Consider the following 15,408-nt stretch of genomic DNA (forward strand, 5'->3'; position numbering starts at 1 on the left):
CCGAGTCTGTAATACCAACACGTTTCAAGCAGACCACCATAGTCCCTGTGCCCAAGAACACTAAGGTAACCTGCCTAAATGACTACCGCCCCGTAGCACTCACGTCCGTAGCCATGAAGTGCTTTGAAAGGCTGGTCATGGCTCACATCAACACCATTATCCCAGAAACCCTAGACCCACTCCAATTCGCATACCACACCAACAGATCCACAGATGATGCAATCTCTATTGCACTCCACACTGCCCTTTCCCACCTGGACAAAAGGAACACCTATGTGAGAATGCTGTTCATTGACTACAGCTCAGCGTTCAACACTATAGTGCCCACAAAGCTCATCACTAAGCTAAGGACTCTGGGACTAAACACCTCCCTCTGCAACTGGATCCTGGACTTCCTGACGGGCCGCCCCAGGTGGTGAGGGTAGGCAACAACACGTCTGCCATGCTGATCCTCAACACTGGGGCCCCTCAGGGGTGTGTGCTTAGTCCCCTCCTGTACTCTGTGTTCACCCACGCCAATACCATCATTAAGTTTGCTGATGACACAACAGTGGTAGGCCTGAACACCGACAACGACGAGACTGCCAGTTCTCTGACTTCCTCCCTATAGGCTATGTGGTGCCAGGACAACAACCTCTCCCTCAATGTGAGCAAGACAAAGGAGCTGATTGTGGACTACAGAAAAAGGAGGGCCGAACAGGCCCCATTAACATCGATGGGGCTGTAGTGGAGCGGGTCGAGAGTTTATCAAGTTCTTTGGTGTCCACATCAACAAACTATCATGGTCCAAACACATCAAGACAGTCGTGAAGAGGGCACGACACGCCTTTGTCCCCCCCCCCACGAGACTGAAAAGATTTGGGATGGGTCCCCAGATACTCAAAAAGTTCTACAGCTGCACCATCAAGAGCATCCTGACTGGTTGCATCACCGCCTGGTATGGCAACTGTTCGGCATCCGACCATAAGGCGCTACAGAGGGTAGTGCGTACGGCCCAGTACATCACTGGGCGAGAGAGAGGAGGGAGGTAAAGAATTCGTAATAACCAGTGTTTCTGTCTTACAAGGAAAATGTTCAACATCATATCTTTCATTCTCATAATTTATCAGATGTTCTGCTACCCATAGTACCTGAAGAAATTAGTTGATATGACTCACACTAGAGAGACGGAATTATATGGAGAGCGTGTTACCCGAGGCGGCAGGGAGCGTGTTACCCGAGGAGGCAGGGAGCGTGTTACCAGAGGCGGCAGGGAGCGTGTTACCCGAGGAGGCGGGGAGCGTGTTACCCGAGGCGGCGGGGAGCGTGTTACCCGAGGCGGCAGGGAGCGTGTTACCCGAGGAGGCGGGGAGCGTGTTACCCGAGGAGGCAGGGAGCGTGTTACCCGAGGAGGCAGGGAGCGTGTTACCCGAGGCAGGGAGCGTGTTACCCGAGGCAGGGCGCGTGTTACCCGAGGAGGCAGGGCGCGTGTTACCCGAGGCGGCAGGGCGCGTGTTACCAGAGGAGGCAGGGCGCGTGTTACCCGAGGAGGCAGGGCGCGTGTTACCAGAGGAGGCAGGGCGCGTGTTACCCGAGGAGGCAGGGAGCGTGTTACCAGAGGCGCAAGGGAGAGGCAGGGAGCGTGTTACCTAGGGAGGCAGGGGCGCGTGTTACCGACGGCGGCCAGGGCGCGTGTCACGAGGCAGTGAGCGTGTTACCCGAGGAGGCAGGCGCGTGTTACCCGAGGCAGGGGCGTTGTTACCCGAGGGGCACAGGGCGCGTGTTACCAGATGGCGGCAGGGCGCGTGTTACCCTCCGAGGCACGGGCGGGTGTTACCACGAGGGCAGGGGCGCGTGTTACCCGAGGCAGGGACGGCGTGTTACCCGAGGAGAAGGGCCGCGTCGTTACCCGAGGAGGCAGGGAGAGTCGTGTTACCACGAGGCGGCAGGGAGGCGGTTACCCGAGGAGGCCAGGCCCGCGCGTGTTAACCCGAGGCGGCAGGGCGCGTGTTACCAGAGGCAGGGAGCGTGTTACCCGAGGAGGCAGGGCGCGTGTTACCCGAGGCAGGGCGCGTGTTACCCGAGGCGGCAGGGCGCGTGTTACCAGAGGCGGCAGGGCGCGTGTTACCCGAGGCAGGGCGCGTGTTACCCGAGGCAGGGCGCGTGTTACCCGAGGCAGGGCGCGTGTTACCCGAGGCAGGGCGCGTGTTACCCGAGGCAGGGCGCGTGTTACCCGAGGCGGCAGGGCGCGTGTACCCGAGGCAGGGTCTGCGTGTTACCCGAGGCAGGGCGCGTGTTACCGAGGCAGGGAGCGTGTTACCAGAGGCGGCAGGGAGCGTGTTACCCGAGGAGGCAGGGAGCGTGTTACCAGAGGAGGCAGGGAGCGTGTTACCCGAGGAGGCAGGGAGCGTGTTACCAGAGGCGGCAGGGCGCGTGTTACCAGAGGCGGCAGGGCGCGTGTTACCAGAGGAGGCAGGGAGCGTGTTACCCGAGGCAGGGCGCGTGTTACCCGAGGCAGGGCGCGTGTTACCCGAGGCAGGGCGCGTGTTACCCGAGGCAGGGCGCGTGTTACCCGAGGCAGGGCGCGTGTTACCCGAGGCAGGGCGCGTGTTACCCGAGGCGGCAGGGCGCGTGTTACCCGAGGCGGCAGGGAGCGTGTTACCCGAGGCAGGGCGCGTGTTACCCGAGGCAGGGAGCGTGTTACCAGAGGCGGCAGGGAGCGTGTTACCCGAGGAGGCAGGGAGCGTGTTACCAGAGGCGGCAGGGAGCGTGTTACCAGAGGCAGGGAGCGTGTTACCAGAGGCGGCAGGGAGCGTGTTACCAGAGGCAGGGAGCGTGTTACCCGAGGAGGCAGGGAGCGTGTTACCAGAGGCGGCAGGGAGCGTGTTACCAGAGGAGGCAGGGAGCGTGTTACCAGAGGCGGCAGGGAGCGTGTTACCCGAGGAGGCAGGGAGCGTGTTACCCGAGGCAGGGAGCGTGTTACCAGAGGCGGCAGGGAGCGTGTTACCCGAGGAGGCAGGGAGCGTGTTACCAGAGGCGGCAGGGAGCGTGTTACCAGAGGCAGGGAGCGTGTTACCAGAGGCGGCAGGGAGCGTGTTACCAGAGGCAGGGAGCGTGTTACCCGAGGAGGCAGGGAGCGTGTTACCAGAGGCGGCAGGGAGCGTGTTACCAGAGGAGGCAGGGAGCGTGTTACCCGAGGCAGGGAGCGTGTTACCCGAGGCAGGGAGCGTGTTACCCGAGGAGGCAGGGAGCGTGTTACCAGAGGCGGCAGGGAGCGTGTTACCAGAGGAGGCAGGGAGCGTGTTACCCGAGGAGGCAGGGAGCGTGTTACCAGAGGCAGGGAGCGTGTTACCAGAGGAGGCAGGGAGCGTGTTACCAGAGGAGGCAGGGAGCGTGTTACCAGAGGAGGCAGGGAGCGTGTTACCAGAGGAGGCAGGGAGCGTGTTACCCGAGGAGGCAGGGAGCGTGTTACCAGAGGAGGCAGGGAGCGTGTTACCAGAGGAGGCAGGGAGCGTGTTACCAGAGGAGGCAGGGAGCGTGTTACCAGAGGAGGCAGGGAGCATGTTACCCGAGGAGGCAGGGAGCGTGTTACCAGAGGAGGCAGGGAGCGTGTTACCAGAGGCGGCAGGGCGCGTGTTACCAGAGGCGGCAGGGCGCGTGTTACCAGAGGAGGCAGGGAGCGTGTTACCAGAGGAGGCAGGGAGCGTGTTACCCGAGGCAGGGAGCGTGTTACCCGAGGAGGCAGGGAGCGTGTTACCAGAGGCAGGGAGCGTGTTACCCGAGGAGGCAGGGAGCGTGTTACCAGAGGAGGCAGGGAGCGTGTTACCAGAGGAGGCAGGGAGCGTGTTACCAGAGGAGGCAGGGAGCGTGTTACCAGAGGAGGCAGGGAGCGTGTTACCCGAGGCAGGGAGCGTGTTACCAGAGGAGGCAGGGAGCGTGTTACCAGAGGCGGCAGGGAGCGTGTTACCAGAGGCGGCAGGGAGCGTGTTACCAGAGGCGGCAGGGAGCGTGTTACCAGAGGCGGCAGGGAGCGTGTTACCAGAGGAGGCAGGGCGCGTGTTACCAGAGGCGGCAGGGCGCGTGTTACCAGAGGAGGCAGGGAGCGTGTTACCAGAGGCGGCAGGGCGCGTGTTACCAGAGGAGGCAGGGAGCGTGTTACCAGAGGCGGCAGGGCGCGTGTTACCCGAGGCGGCAGGGCGCGTGTTACCAGAGGCGGCAGGGCGCGTGTTACCTGAGGTAGTTGGAACCTTTGCAGTGTTTCTTGCCTGAAGAGAACGGCCTGACGTCTGGTCCATGGTCCAACTTCCTCTTCATCTGATAGAGAAAGAGTTGGAGGGGGGGGGGGGGGGGGGGGAGGAGAGAGATGAAGAGGGGGGGGAGAGGAAGAGGAAGAGGGAGATGGAGGAATGGAGAGAGAATGGAGAGAGAATGGAGAGAGGGAAAAAGTTAAGCCACAGTACAAAACAGAAAGTCACAAACTAGCATACACATAGCATACCATCATAAAGCTCCACACCCTAACCAAAAAACAACCACAATCCAACCCTGTAGAGTCGTGTCTGTTTTCACTAGCCCTTAAAGTACCAGGCTCTGACGTTGTATTTACAGTGTATAAGGTGGAGGGTGACAGAAGACTGGAAAATATAAAAACACACACAGCTGTAGTCTAAAACAACTCACTGTCTGCTGCCACCCAGCTATCAATACACCTTATAGGAAAGTTTAAAACGGTTTAAATATCACACACACAAACAAAAAACATTTCAACGTTGATCAAGACTTGGATATAAACGGCTTTCAAAAGGAAACGTCATGACAACGAATAATTATCACCTCACTCGAAACAAAACATTTCTAGATTAGTGAATGCCAAAACTGGACTAATTTCTAGCGTTTATTTTATTTGATATTTTTTTTAAAGGAGAACGTGATTTGAATGAAATATATAAATAAATATTTCCACTCTCTCTCCTCCATACCGTTTCCAACCAACTGCACCTTAACGGCCCTGAATGACAAGCACGCTGAAAATGACAGGAATGTGTCGAGCACCGACCGTAATAGTCTACAGGCTGTTCCGGGTTGGAGCGGAGGGTAATAACCAGAGATAGGTAGTCATCACTCACACACGTATACGGATAAAATACTCCATTTGAAAACACACACACACACACACACATCTGATACGTTTGGGGCGGGGGACAAAACACTGAGAAATTCACCCCCGAAGTCAAGTGAAACCATACCACTGCTGCCCCGGGGGCGAGTATGCGCATCAAGTCACAGCAGCAGCACACACACACACACACACACAGTCGCAAAAAGCCGAACGGGAACTCGACACACACACACACACACCACCCACACAATTATGTATGTTTGTGCTTAATAATACCACTTTCAAATGGATTTTTCCTAATCAACCGCGAAGCAACATTGTCTCTGTCAGGTCTCTGTCAGGTCAACACACTAGCTTGTCTGTACCTTATCGGTTTTCTCCCAACCCCGGACACACACACACACACACACACACACATACATTCATCGGCTCGCCAACACCTTCCTCCTACCGCCGCAGACTACACACACCGCAGCCCAGGGCAACAACAGACCAATACATGGCTGAATATGGCCAAGCAAATGATATACATGTAGCTTCCGTTAGCCTATATTCGGTTAGCTACATTTCAGAGTGTGTTTATTATCGGCGCTACTTTAATAAGGGAGAGAGAGCGGAATAACAGGCGCGTCACGTACCGTCAGTCCATCTCTATTCCGCAGTGGTCCATTTCTCTACACAACTACATCACCACCCAGCTATATAACCCAATTATACAGTCTGATCATACCGTCTTTAAGCCCACAGAGTGTCAACGATACGTAAATGCCAACGTAGAAAAATGAGAAAATTAAATTGTAAAAAAAAATGAATGACACTCACTTTATAGAATATGAGCTTCAACGTGCCGTAGAAACCCATGGTGATTGTATTCCTGCGTTATATATCTCCTTCAAGGTAGCACAAGTCCACAGATCGATTTAGATAGGTAATACTCCTCTGGTCCGAAGGGAAAAATCCTTCCTCCTCCTCCTCCTCCTCTCCCTCAGTCAGAACCAACCTTAACGTTGTCTGCCGCTACGGACATGCCCCGACAAGCCTATTCTCTCTCCCCAATGCAACGCTTATAAACTACTATTTCTTATTGTTGTTTCATTGTGGAGAAACAAGGAAACTGCAAGTAAACCAGTTCCTTGGACGATGTATACCACGCGTCTCCCGTACATACGGTTAATACAACTTGAAGCGGAGTTAGTTTAACTGCATTGACCCAGCTAGTTAGCTAGCCAGCCATATAAGCACAGAGAGAGAGAGAGAGAGAGAGAGAGGTGGAGAGAGAGAGAGAGAGAGAGAGAGAGAGGTGGAGAGAGAGAGAGAGGGAGAGAGAGAGAGAGAGAGAGGTGGAGAGAGAGAGAGAGAGAGAGAGAGAGAGAGGTGGAGAGAGAGAGAGAGGGGAGAGAGAGGTGGAGAGAGAGAGAGATAGGGGGAGAGAGAGGGAGAGAGAGACTGCATGACCATAGAGATATTTCCTTCAGTTAACACAGACCTAAGAAAACCAATCCAATAATTTGATAAACTCCTATATCTACAGTGTTGTACAACCAAGCACAAAGACCATTGTTGCCTAAATATAACCCATATTTATTTGTTTGGTTTACTACACGCCCTTCTGTACATCTACAACACTGTACACAGCCATAATATAACATTTGAAAAGTCTCTATTCTTTTGATACTTTAGTGTGTAATATTTGCTGTTCATTTATGATTGATGATTAAAAAAAGAGAGAAATAATTTCACTTGCTTTAGCAATGTAAACATACGCCGAGTGTACAAAACATTAAGAACACTTTCCAAATATTGATTTACCCCACCATCCCTTTTTTCCCCTGACACATTGTAGGCTGTTCTAAGGGCATGGACTCTACAAGGTGTTGAAAGCATTACACGGGGACGCTGGCCCATGTTGACTCTAAGATGGCTGCATGTCCTTTGGGTGGTGGACCGTTCTTGATACACACAGGAAACTGTAGAGCTTGAAAAACCCAGCAGCGATGCAGTTCTTGACACAAACCGGTGTACCTGGCACCTAACACCATACCCCGTTCAAAGGTACTTCAATATTTGTGTCTTGCCCATTTACTCTCTGAATGACACACACACACAATCCATGTCTCAAAGCTTAAAAATCCTTCTTTAAACCCGTCTCCTCCCCTTCATCTACACTGATTGAAGTGGATTTAACAAGTGACATCAATAAGGGATCATAGCTTTCACCTGGATTCACCTGGTCAGTCTGTCATGGAAAGAGCAGGTGTTCATAATGTTTTGTACACTCAGTCACTATGCTTTTCCAAGCGAGAGCGAGCAGGCTTGTTAACCAGACCCTTGCTTGTCCTCTCCCAGCAGGCCTTTTCTCCGTGATCTAGATATGCATCTCCCCCTGGGGGGGGAGGGACGACGGGGGGAGGGACGTGGGGGGAGGGACGACGGGGGGAGGGACGACGGGGGGAGGGACGACGGGGGGAGGGACGACGGGGGGAGGGACGTGGGGGGAGGGACGACGGGGGGAGGGACGACGAGGGGAGGGACGACGAGGGGAGGGACGACGGGGGGAGGGACGACGGGGGGAGGGACGACGGGGGGAGGGACGACGAGGGGAGGGACGACGAGGGGAGGGACGACGGGGGGAGGGACGACGAGGGGAGGGACGACGGGGGGAGGGACGACGGGGGGAGGGACGACGGGGGGAGGGACGACGGGGGAGGGACGACGAGGGGAGGTACGACGAGGGGAGGGACGACGAGGGGAGGGACGACGGGGGGAGGGACGACGGGGGAGGGACGACGAGGGGAGGTACGACGAGGGGAGGGACGACGAGGGGAGGGACGACGGGGGGAGGGACGACGGCGCTGCAGCAGTCTGGAGAGAAGCGTCTCCTGGGAAGTTGGGGAACGGACCGGTATAAAGCAGAATAACGAGGAAGATGAGACAGGGAGAAGAACCCGACCCTACTGAAACAATACCGAGACAGGGAGAAGAACCCTACACTACTGAAACAATACCGAGACAGGGAGAAGAACCCTACACTACTGAAACAATACCGAGACAGGGAGAAGAACCCGACACTACTGAAACAATACCGAGACAGGGAGAAGAACCCTACACTACTGAAACAATACCGAGACAGGGAGAAGAACCCGACACTACTGAAACAATACCGAGACAGGGAGAAGAACCCTACACTACTGAAACAATACCGAGACAGGGAGAAGAACCCGACACTACTGAAACAATACCGAGACAGGGAGAAGAACCCGACACTACTGAAAACAATACCGAGACAGGGAGAAGAACCCTACACTACTGAAACAATACGAGACAGGGAGAAGAACCCGACACTACTGAAACAATACCGAGACAGGGAGAAGAACCCGACACTACTGAAACAATACCGAGACAGGGAGAAGAACCCGACACTACTGAAACAATACCGAGACAGGGAGAAGAACCCGACACTACTGAAACAATACCGAGACAGGGAGAAGAACCCGACACTACTGAAACAATACCGAGACAGGGAGAAGAACCCTACACTACCCGACACTACCAACCCACCACCCTGACGACACTACCAGCCCACCACCCTGACGACACTACCAACCCACCACCCTGACGACACTACCAACCCACCACCCTGACGGAGACGACACTACCAGCCCACCACCCTGACGGGACGACCAGCCCACCACCCTGACGGGACGACCAGCCCACCACCCTGACGGGACGACCAGCCCACCACCCTGACGGAACGACCAGCCCACCACCCTGACGGGACGACCAGCCCACCACCCTGACGACACTACCAGCCCACCACCCTGACGACACTACCAGCCCACCACCCTGACGGGACGACCAGCCCACCACCCTGACGACACTACCAGCCCACCACCCTGACGGGACGACACGACCACCACCCTGAAGGGACGACACGACCAGCCCACCACCCTGAAGGGACGACACGACCAGCCCACCACCCTGAAGGGACGACCAGCCCACCACCCTGAAGGGACGACCAGCCCACCACCCTGACGGGACGACCAGCCCACCACCCTGACGGGACGACCAGCCCACCACCCTGACGGGACGACCAGCCCACCACCCTGACGACACTACCAGCCCACCACCCTGACGGGACGACCAGCCCACCACCCTGACGGGACGACACTACCAGCCCACCACCCTGACGGGACGACACTACCAGCCCACCACCCTGACGACACTACCAGCCCACCACCCTGACGGGACGACACTACCAGCCCACCACACTGACGGGACGACCAGCCCATCACCCTGACGGGACGACCAGCCCATCACCCTGACGGGACGACACTACCAGCCCACCACCCTGACGGAGACGACACTGCCAGCCCACCACCCTGACGGGACGACACTGCCAGCCCACCACACTGACGGGACGACACTACCAGCCCACCACCCTGACGGGACGACACTACCAGCCCACCACCCTGACGGGACGACACTACCAGCCCACCACCCTGACGGGACGACACTACCAGCCCACCACCCTGACGACACTACCAGCCCACCACCCTGACGACACTACCAGCCCACCACCCTGACGGGACGACACTACCAGCCCACCACCCTGACGACACTACCAGCCCACCACCCTGACGACACTACCAGCCCACCACCCTGACGGGACGACACTACCAGCCCACCACCCTGACGGGACGACCAGCCCACCACCCTGACGACACTACCAGCCCACCACCCTGACGACACTACCAGCCCACCACCCTGACGACACTACCAGCCCACCACCCTGACGGGACGACCAGCCCACCACCCTGACGGGACGACACTACCAGCCCACCACCCTGACGGGACGACACTACCAGCCCACCACCCTGACGGGACGACCAGCCCCACCACCCTGACGGGACGGACCAGCCCACCACCCTGACGGGCCGACCAGCCACCACCCTGACGTGACGACCAGCCCACCACCCTGACGACACTACCAGCCCACCACCCTGACGGGACGACCAGCCCACCACCCTGACGACACTACCAGCCCACCACCCTGAAGGGACGACACTACCAGCCCACCACCCTGACGGAGACGACACTACCAGCCCACCACCCTGACGACACTACCAGCCCACCACCCTGACGGGACGACACTACCAGCCCACCACCCTGACGGGACGACACTACCAGCCCACCACCCTGACGGGACGACCAGCCACCACCCTGACGACACTACCAGCCCACCACCCTGACGGGACGACACTACCAGCCCACCCACCCTGACGGGACGACCAGCCCACCACCCTGACGACACGACCAGCCCACCACCCTGACGGGACGACCAGCCCACCACCCTGACGGGACGACCAGCCCACCACCCTGACGGGACGACCAGCCCACCACCCTGACGGGACGACCAGCCCACCACCCTGACGGGACGACCAGCCCACCACCCTGACGGGACGACCAGCCCACCACCCTGACGACACGACCAGCCCACCACCCTGACGGAGACGAATCTACCAGCCCACCACCCTGACGGAGACGAATCTACCAGCCCACCACCCTGACGGAGACGACACTACCAGCCCACCACCCTGACGGGACGACACTACCAGCCCACCACCCTGACGGAGACGACACTACCAGCCCACCACCCTGACGACACTACCAGCCCACCACCCTGACGGGACGACCAGCCCACCACCCTGACGGGACGACCAGCCCACCACCCTGACGGGACGACCAGCCCACCACCCTGACGGAACGACACTACCAGCCCACCACCCTGACGACACGACCAGCCCACCACCCTGACGGAGACGAATCTACCAGCCCACCACCCTGACGGAGACGACACTACCAGCCCACCACCCTGACGGGACGACCAGCCCACCACCCTGACGGGACGACCAGCCCACCACCCTGACGGGACGACCAGCCCACCACCCCGACGGGACGACCAGCCCACCACCCCGACGACACTACCAGCCCACCACCCCGACGACACTACCAGCCCACCACCCCGACGGGACGACCAGCCCACCACCCCGACGGGACGACCAGCCCACCACCCCGACGGGACGACCAGCCCACCACCCCGACGGGACGACCAGCCCACCACCCCGACGGGACGACACTACCAGCCCACCACCCTGACATAGACGACACTACCAGCCCACCACCCTGACGGGACGACACTACCAGCCCACCACCCTGACGGGACGACACTACCAGCCCACCACCCTGACGGGACGACACTACCAGCCCACCACCCTGACGGGACGACACTACCAGCCCACCACCCTGACGGGACGACACTACCAGCCCACCACCCTGACGGGACGACACTACCAGCCCACCACCCTGACGGGACGACCAGCCCACCACCCTGACGGGACGACACTACCAGCCCACCACCCTGACGGGACGACACTACCAGCCCACCACCCTGACGGGACGACACTACCAGCCCACCACCCTGACGGAGACGACACTACCAGCCCACCACCCTGACGGAGACGACACTACCAGCCCACCACCCTGACGGGACGACACTACCAGCCCACCACCCTGACGGGACGACACTACCAGCCCACCACCCTGACGGGACGACACTACCAGCCCACCACCCTGACGGAGACGACACTACCAGCCCACCACCCTGACGACACTACCAGCCCACCACCCTGACGACACTACCAGCCCACCACCCTGACGGAGACGACACTACCAGCCCACCACCCTGACGGAGACGACACTACCAGCCCACCACCCTGACGACACTACCAGCCCACCACCCTGACGACACTACCAGCCCACCACCCTGACGACACTACCAGCCCACCACCCTGACGACACTACCAGCCCACCACCCTGACGGAGACAGGAAGTGGAACCAGGAAGTGGGGTGTATAAAATACATTGATCAGAATCCTTCAGAAAGAGTAGAATCTTCCTCTAGCAGGGGAAGCCAATCAGAGAGTACCATTGTGTGGGTAACTATGGAGAGATGAATATGGAACGCTGGGAGGTTGATTTTAATTAATTTGAGTTTAACCGACTCAGCTCAGATATCTACGGCTCCGTACAGGCAGACAACTTCAGCAGTTTTCAACCTAGCTGTTCAAAATAGACTACACTGTATCAGTAAGGTAGTAAGGTTAAACCTTGCCCTCGATACAGGTCACTTCGGTACGACCACGGACAGGGCTGACACTTCTGAAAAAACATTTTCCTCCGAGCGAGACCCTCTCACCTCAGACAGAGACAGAGACAGACAGAGAGAGAGAACAGAGAGAGAGAGAGAGAACAGAGAGAGAGAAAGCGAGAGAGAGAACAGAGAGACAGACAGACAGAGACAGAGACAGAGAGAGAGAGACCGACCCTCTCACCTCAGAGAGAACAGAGAGAGAACAGAGAGACAGACAGACAGAGACAGAGAGAGAGAGAGAGAGAGAGACCGACCCTCTCACCTCAGACAGAGACAGAGACAGACAGAGAGAGAGAACAGAGAGAGAGAGAAAGCGAGAGAGAGAACAGAGAGACAGACAGACAGAGACAGAGAGAGAGAGAGAGACCGACCCTCTCACCTCAGAGAGAACAGAGAGAGAGAAAGCGAGAGAGACAGACAGACAGAGACAGAGAGAGAGAGAGAGACCGACCCTCTCACCTCAGAGAGAACAGAGAGAGAGAAAGCGAGAGAGAGAACAGAGAGAGACAGACAGACACAGACAGAGAGAGAGAGAGAGACCGACCCTCTCACCTCAGAGAGAACAGAGAGAGACAGACAGACAGAGACAGAGAGAGAGACCGACCCTCTCACCTCAGAGAGAACAGAGAGAGACAGACAGAGACAGAGAGAGAGACCGACCCTCTCACCTCAGAGAGAACAGAGAGAGAGAGAGACAGACAGACAGAGACAGAGAGAACAGAGAGAGACCGACCCTCTCACCTCAGAGAGAACAGAGAGAGAGACCGACCCTCTCACCTCAGAGAGAACAGAGAGACATTGCGTGTCTTTCACACCAATGGTTCCAAACAATGATACATTTAGAGACTCACTTCTGGAAGGTAAATGATTCAACCAGACCAAACTACTTGATTTATTCCAACACACTCCTCACCAGACTAACGTTTTGAGTACGCTAGTTAAGTCTTCTCAGCTGTGAGTTTAACTGTAACCACTGCTTCATCTCAATGGGATAGTCACTCTAATCCAGGGAATAGTACAGATTGTTGGGAATGCCGGCTAAGCTGGGAATTCTGTCCAGGCTCGTGTGTGTGTGTGTGTGTGTGTGTGTGTGCTGACACAGCTATATAGGTAGCCTAACTAACAGACAGGAATGCTGCAAGGCACCGGAATGTGACCCCAGTTAGTCACAGCCCAGATCCACAGGGTGTGTGTGTGTGTGTCTCATGGTTTCCATCAGCTGGTAATTGCCGGCTTTTAGCCGATAACAAAAAAAAAAGATTGACTAGCGATTCTGCTGTTGGTTACTGGGCTTGTTGGCTAGCGATTCTGCTGTTGGTTACTGGGCTTGTTGGCTAGCGATTCTGCTGTTGGTTACTGGGCTTGTTGGCTAGCGATTCTGCTGTTGGTTACTGGTCTTGTTGGCTAGCGATTCTGCTGTTGGTTACTGGTCTTGTTGGCTAGCGATTCTGCTGTTGGTTACTGGTCTTGTTGGCTAGCGATTCTGCTGTTGGTTACTGGTCTTGTTGGCTAGCGATTCTGCGGTTGGTTACTGGTCTTGTTGGCTAGCGATTCTGCGGTTGGTTACTGGGCTTGTTGGCTAGCGATTCTGCTGTTGGTTACTGGTCTTGTTGGCTAGCGATTCTGCTGTTGGTTACTGGTCTTGTTGGCTAGCGATTCTGCTGTTGGTTACTGGGCTTGTTGGCTAGCGATTCTGCTGTTGGTTACTGGTCTTGTTGGCTAGCGATTCTGCTGTTGGTTACTGGTCTTGTTGGCTAGCGATTCTGCTGTTGGTTACTGGTCTTGTTGGCTAGCGATTCTGCTGTTGGTTACTGGTCTTGTTGGCTAGCGATTCTGCTGTTGGTTACTGGTCTTGTTGGCTAGCGATTCTGCTGTTGGTTACTGGTCTTGTTGGCTAGCGATTCTGCTGTTGGTTACTGGTCTTGTTGGCTAGCGATTCTGCTGTTGGTTACTGGTCTTGTTGGCTAGCGATTCTGCTGTTCGTTACTGGTCTTGTTGGCTAGCGATTCTGCTGTTGGTTACTGGTCTTGTTGGCTAGCGATTTGGTTGTTCGTTACTGGTCTCGTTGGCTAGCGATTCTGCTGTTGGTTACTGGGCTTGTTGGCTAGCGATTCTGCTGTTGGATACTGGTCTTGTTGGCTAGCGATTCTGCTGTTGGTTACTGGGCTTGTTGGCTAGCGATTCTGCTGTTGGATACTGGTCTTGTTGGCTATCGATTCTGCTGTTGGTTACTGGTCTTGTTGGCTAGCGATTCTGCTGTTGGGTACTGGTCTTGTTGGCTAGCGATTCTGCTGTTGGTTACTGGTCTTGTTGGCTAGAGATTCTGCTGTTGGTTACTGGTCTTGTTGGCTAGAGATTCTGCTGTTGGTTACTGGTCTTGTTGGCTAGCGATTCTGCTGTTGGTTACTGGTCTTGTTGGCTAGCGATTCTGCTGTTGGGTACTCGTCTTGTTGGCTAGCGATTCTGCTGTTGGTTACTGGTCTTGTTGGCTAGCGATTTGGTTGTTCGTTACTGGTCTTGTTGGCTAGCGATTCTGCTGTTGGTTACTGGTCTTGTTGGCTAGCGATTCTGCTGTTGGTTACTGGTCTTGTTGGCTAGCGATTTGGTTGTTCGTTACTGGTCTTGTTGGCTAGCGATTCTGCTGTTGGTTACTGGTCTTGTTGGCTAGCGATTCTGCTGTTGGTTACTGGTCTTGTTGGCTAGCGATTTGGTTGTTCGTTACTGGTCTTGTTGGCTAGCGATTCTGCTGTTGGTTACTGGTCTTGTTGGCTAGCGATTTGGTTGTTCGTTACTGGTCTTGTTGGCTAGCGATTCTGCTGTTGGTTACTGGGCTTGTTGGCTAGCGATTCTGCTGTTTGTTACTGGTCTTGTTGGCTGAGGGAAAGTTATGGACAGTTTCTCTAACCTCTTCACAGCATCAGAATTCAGTCAGGAGGACCGCACCATCATTACATCCTGGACTTACATGTTCCGTTAATATCAATTACCATATTCTAAATGTGATTTGTCATTCTGAGGACTGTGGTTGGACGCCCTGTCATTCTGAGGACTGTGGTTGGACGCCCTGTCATTCTGAGGACTGTGGTTGGACGCCCTGTCA

General features: G+C 56.3%; 1 protein-coding gene across 1 annotated transcript in view; it reads right to left on the reverse strand.

Annotated features, from left to right (window-relative positions):
• The window catches only part of LOC115194744 (F-box/WD repeat-containing protein 7), a gene marked incomplete at its 3' end in the record, with an annotated part of 46,142 nt that overhangs the window by 16,855 nt on the left and 13,879 nt on the right, over nucleotides 1–15,408 (reverse strand). The window contains 1 exon segment of the mRNA XM_029754658.1: nucleotides 4,211–4,293. Coding sequence (XP_029610518.1) covers nucleotides 4,211–4,293 — 83 coding nt within the window.

Source organism: Salmo trutta, chromosome 5 (assembly GCF_901001165.1).
Source record: "Salmo trutta chromosome 5, fSalTru1.1, whole genome shotgun sequence".
In the NCBI taxonomy this organism is placed as follows: Eukaryota; Metazoa; Chordata; class Actinopteri; order Salmoniformes; family Salmonidae; genus Salmo; species Salmo trutta.